At 48.2% G+C, this 5,830-nt stretch overlaps 1 protein-coding gene across 1 annotated transcript; it reads left to right on the top strand.

Moving 5' to 3' along the window:
* Positions 1-998: 998 nt before the first annotated feature.
* Positions 999-3,898, top strand: LOC136450719 (laccase-12-like). Its single transcript, XM_066451302.1, has 5 exons — positions 999-1,240; positions 1,422-1,573; positions 1,697-2,070; positions 2,206-3,186; positions 3,333-3,898. The coding sequence occupies exons 1-5, from the start codon at positions 1,136-1,138 to the stop codon at positions 3,461-3,463; spliced, it is 1,743 nt and encodes a 580-aa protein (XP_066307399.1). The 5' UTR covers positions 999-1,135; the 3' UTR covers positions 3,464-3,898.
* The last annotated feature ends 1,932 nt before the right edge of the window (positions 3,899-5,830 follow it).

Below are 5,830 nucleotides of genomic sequence, written 5' to 3'. Positions count from 1 at the left end.
TCTGGAAACGCTGCAAAAATTGTGATCCGCAACAGGGACACTTGCTGGTGTCGCCTCTGACCTTTTGCTCCGGGGGTAGCTGGAATTCAACCACTCCTGATTTGAACACATTGGCCCTGTTCGTCCCATATTCGACTCGTTCGACTTTTTTTTTTTTTGTTAGAACAGTATTTTTCTCTTACAACAATTCAGTCAAAAAAATATTTTTCAGCTAATTTCAGCCAAGCTTCAGACCAGTGAACGGGTCATTATCTGGGGTGGTAGGTGAAGCATGTCCAGCCAACTCCAACGCCCGGTGAAAATGGCATGTTTGTATTGTGTGTGTGTGGTTAGCTCAACGTACCCCTCGGTATTGGAAAGTGAAATGTAGAATTTCTTACTGGACACATGTGTGCCTTTTTTTCCCTTGAGTAAATCGCACTTAATTCATGTCCATTCATTTTAGCGTAAATCAGGTTCCGGCTGTTTCTTCCTCCTTTTTCTCTGGAAAAGCAAAAGTTGGATGGATCAATTATGTTTAACTATATATTGGCCGTTCATGTCAATAAGAAATCAATGCAATGCAGTGAAACGGCTTTACTGCCGTACCAAATATTTGATATTTCTATTCCAAATATAATGGTGTACGTAATACGTAGTACATTCGGCGTGTTAACTAAGTCAGGAAAAAGGCTATGTAAGAGGGTGGTCAATAATGTGACATATAAACAGACGAGCGGTTGACTTCAGCCACACTCCGAAGCTACTACACTATAGCAGCTAGTAGCCGTGTTCCGCACGGGCCCCGCCGGCAGTGTTGCCTTGAGGCGACCTCGTGCTCGATCAATAACCATCCATGCACCAAATAAAGCATGCATACAGTACTGAACTCAGCACAAACATTTGAACTAGGCGCATGCATAGCCAAAAAGTTCCAGAGAAGCGTACAGGCTAATCATCTCATGCCTGCACTTGCAACATCATATCTACTATCCTACTATATATATAGGAACCTCTCTGGGGCATTACTACCACCTCAAACGCAGTGATCCATGCATCCAACATTTAGCCAACAAAGGATCATCGGAGGCTCGGGCTCAAGTACTTAATTGTTCTTAGCTTGCTTCACTCTCACTGTAGGATCGGAACAGCAACAATGGCTACCTCCTATCTGCTGCCTTGCTATGTCGTCATCACTGTGCTCGTGCTCTTCTTCTCCGTCGACGTTACGGAGGGGGCCATCAGGGAGTACCAGTTCGATGTAAGCATGCATGTCTGCATGTGTGTGTGTGTGTGTGTGCGCGCGCGCGCGCGTGCAACAAGCAGAGCATATGCCTCCTCCATCAATGACAAGTAGCTCATTAGTAGCGTTAGTTACATGCAGTTGCAATCTTAGCAATGCATCTAATAATTAATTAACGTTGCGACGGTAATGCATGCAGGTGCAAATGACGAATGTGACGCGGCTGTGCAGCAGCAAGAGCATCGTGACGGTGAACGGTCAGTTCCCGGGGCCGACGGTGTTCGCGAGGGAGGGCGACTTCGTCGTCATCCGCGTCGTCAACCACGTCCCCTACAACATGAGCATCCACTGGTAATGTGCACTGTACTGCGTGCATGCACCATCGATCTCGTCGTGTAACAGCACGAAACGAATCAATACACATTGACTGTGTGACCGGCGGGCGACTGATCACCGGCGCCGGCACGCATGCAGGCACGGCATCCGGCAGCTGCGGAGCGGGTGGGCGGACGGTCCGGCGTACATCACGCAGTGCCCGATTCAGAGCGGGCAGAGCTACGTGTACAAGTTCACCATCACGGGGCAGCGCGGCACGCTGTGGTGGCACGCGCACATCTCCTGGCTGCGCGCCACCGTCTACGGCGCCATCGTCATCCTGCCCAAGCCCGGCGTCCCTTACCCGTTCCCAGCGCCCTACAAGGAGGTCCCCGTCATCTTCGGTGAGTGGTGGACGGCGGACACGGAGGCGGTGATCAGCCAGGCGCTCCAGACCGGCGGAGGCCCCAACGTCTCCGACGCCTTCACCATCAACGGGCTGCCTGGGCCGCTCTACAACTGCTCTGCAAAAGGTTAGATGCATGCATGCATGCGACGACTACACCAACAAACATGCATTTACTACTAGTTGATGAGCTAACGGCCGGCCGGTTTGCATTGTTTTATCAAGTACTAACTCATATTAGTATGTACTTATGGTGATGCAGACACGTTCAAGCTGAAGGTGAAGCCCGGGAAGACATACATGCTCCGCATCATCAACGCTGCGCTCAATGACGAGCTCTTCTTCTCCATCGCCGGCCACCCGCTCACCGTCGTCGACGTCGACGCAGTCTACATCAAGCCCATCACCTTGGAGACCATCGTCATCACCCCTGGGCAGACCACCAACGTGCTCCTCACCACCAAGCCGTCCTACCCCGGCGCCACCTACTACATGCTGGCCGCGCCCTACTCCACCGCCAGGCCGGGCACCTTCGACAACACCACCGTGGCCGGCATTCTCGAGTACGAGGACCCCACGTCCCCTTCCCCCCGCGCGGCCTTCAACAAGAACCTCCCGGCGCTGAAGCCGACCCTGCCGCAGATCAACGACACGAGCTTCGTCGCCAACTACACGGCCAAGCTCCGCAGCCTGGCCACCGCGGAGTACCCGGCGGCCGTGCCGCAGGAGGTGGACCAGCGGTTCTTCTTCACGGTCGGGCTGGGCACGCACCCATGCGCCGTGAACGGGACGTGCCAGGGCCCCACCAACAGCAGCCGGTTCGCGGCGTCCGTGAACAACGTCTCCTTCGTGCTCCCGACGACGGCGCTGCTGCAGTCGCACTTCGCCGGCAAGTCCAAGGGGGTGTACTACTCGTCCAACTTCCCGGCCGCGCCGCTGGTCCCGTTCAACTACACGGGGACGCCGCCCAACAACACCAACGTGGCCAACGGCACCAAGCTGGTGGTGCTGCCGTACGGTGCCAGCGTGGAGCTGGTGATGCAGGGCACTAGCATCCTCGGCGCCGAGAGCCACCCGCTGCACCTCCACGGCTTCAACTTCTTCGTGGTTGGCCAAGGGTTCGGCAACTTCGACCCCGCCAAGGACCCGGCCAAGTACAACCTCGTCGACCCCGTCGAGCGGAACACCGTCGGCGTGCCGGCGGCCGGCTGGGTGGCCATCCGGTTCCGCGCAGACAATCCAGGTGAGGTCGACTTTAGTGACATACTAACTGCAACGATCTGATGAGCAAGCAGGGAAATTCAAGGTTACTTTGGTTAGGGATAACCCAAGCTTCGTGGAGAACTAATCTTGACCGCGTGTGCGTGTCGATCTGTTGCACGTGTGCAGGGGTATGGTTCATGCATTGTCACTTGGAGGTTCACGTCAGCTGGGGCCTGAAAATGGCATGGCTGGTGCTGGACGGAGACCGCCCCAACGAGAAGCTGCTGCCTCCGCCATCTGATCTCCCCAGGTGCTAGACGAGACGACACGAGGAATTGCTGCTCTGCAGGTCGCCATCAACGGCCGTGATTGATTGGGCCCGGCCATCTTGAAACAGGGATTGCGTGCTCTCTAATTTGCATAGGATATCTTAATCATCTTTTGCTTGTGCTGGGGTTGGTGTTATGCGATGCTTTCACTTAGCGGTGTGCTTTTCCGGGTTGAGTCGTCATCTGGTTAGCTCTGTGAGTGTGAGTCACGGGCAGGAAGGTTCATACTACTTACTCAGTTTGTATAAAGCAAACACCATTTATTTTTTGATTGCTTATGATTTACTACCATCTTTTGTAAATCAGATTCTTGTCGGAGAACGAACTGGATAGTGTATCCAGGCGTGCCCTCAAATAATATGTACTACCACCATCATTGGAATTTAGTTTTGAAAGGATGGAATATATTTAGTTTTGAAAGGAGCATTGGAATTTATTGACGGAAAATTGTTATCACCGTTCAAATATCATCACGCTAGTCGGCTAGATACACCACTCCGCATTTCGAATCGTCTTGTGTTGCATGTCCTATCAATTGTTGTTATAAGTTCTCACTTGTTACATGTCCTATCTATTGTCGCGCTCATCCAATTTGCTACTTTCTCCATGCGTTTTGAGTGAAAAAACTAATAAATAGTCAAGATATGCATTGAAAAAACAGTCCAGCTGAGTCACATATTGTTTACTCCCTCTAAATAAGTTTATTTCTAGCTCTGTTCAAAGACAAAATATTTTAATTTAACAAAATGTGTAGAGAAAAGTATTCACGTTTATAACATCAAATATGTGTACTATAAAAGCATATTAATTTTTAAAAGTAAAGTCCACCAAATTAACACCCCTATAAACTTCATATAACACCCCAGCTCGTTATAAACATGTAGTAGTTGGGTGTTGTTGGCCCATGTGGCACATTAGAAGTTGTAGTTGGTGGGTTTAGTACCACCTTAGAAGTTTAGGAGGATGAGGGTCAGCTTATAACCCTTGTCGTTCTAAACATAGCACCACCACTCCCGGGTTAACCCTTTTACACGAAGCGAGAACAAAATTGTAAGAGAGGTGTTACGCGTATGCAGGTCCGTTCCACGTGCGGAGCTAGGCCATATAAGAAGATTTTGGACGCGGGGTGTTATACTTCAACACCAAACAACACACACCTTAACTTTTAAACTAGATATATAAATACCCTCTTCACATTTTAAAGTGATTTCTTGAGTGGTTTTGCTGATGTGGCAGTAGGCCCACATGTCCGGTGGTCTTTCTTTCTCTTATATCAAAAGGTCATAATTTTTTAATACTAGCAAACATGTTCGTGCGTTGCAACGGGTGTTAAAAATTATGAAATCCTATTTGCTTCATCTAGCTTGTTACACAACTGCAGCGCCCGTGGCATCTTAATTTGCATCTTTAGTATTAGGTATAGATAGCTATATAATTTTAATATCTTATTAAAATCGGTTTCCACATGTCACCCCTTGTTTAAAAGTTGCACTGGTATATTCGGATAGCTTAGAGATTTGTGCTGATATGTGTGGACAACTTGGAGAAACATTTCTTTTATTAGATTAGGCGACAAATTGCTCAAGATTTTAATTTTTGGTTTGATTATTTAGGCCATCAGCTAATTATTCATGTCATAATAATAATTTATTCTTCTTAACTAAAACCAACAACTTAGCAATAAAGTTATTTGTTTATTAAGTAAGGGTCAAAACTTCAAAGATCAAACCAAAGTTATTTCATCGAAAAATAAAAAAACAAAAAATAAAAACACAAAAAGGGCAGCACGACAAAGGAAAATCACTCGACAACACCAGGAGGTGTGGCAGCACTTTTCTTGAGACCACATAAGGGACCCAACCTATGAGCGGGAGAAGAAATAAAGAGAAAGCAGCGGGAGAAGGAACAGAGATGGAAACGAAAAAAAAAAGACACGGATACAACAGCAGTGATTAGGCTGGGCAAAAATTTAGAGGTGATAAAAATTTTACCTCTTTATTATTAGATATAGATATAAATATAAATTAGTCTTCGTCAAGGCTAGTAGGGTGGTGGGATATTTTTATTTTTATTTTCTCTTTTCGCTGTTTGGTTTTGCATTTTTATATACAAAGCTTTGTTCGTCGGACAGCATGCTGCCACACGGCCAGACCTATGTGGCCTCGAGGGTGCGACATGTGGCCCTGTCTAGCCAAACCGTGCGGCGCTGGTCCTGAACCAAACCCTTGTACCGAAGGTTTATTATTACTGGAACAAAAACGGATCTGTACTTTGAGATATGTATACACGTAGGGCCAATTCTGACTGGAATTTGGAGTATACCACCTCCTTAGTCATTGTTTATACGGTGCATGG

This window comes from Miscanthus floridulus, chromosome 5 (genome assembly GCF_019320115.1).
Source record: "Miscanthus floridulus cultivar M001 chromosome 5, ASM1932011v1, whole genome shotgun sequence".
NCBI lineage: Eukaryota > Viridiplantae > Streptophyta > Magnoliopsida > Poales > Poaceae > Miscanthus > Miscanthus floridulus.
The sequence above is the reverse complement of the archived record's forward strand: the minus strand, read 5'-3'. Positions and strand labels throughout refer to the sequence as shown.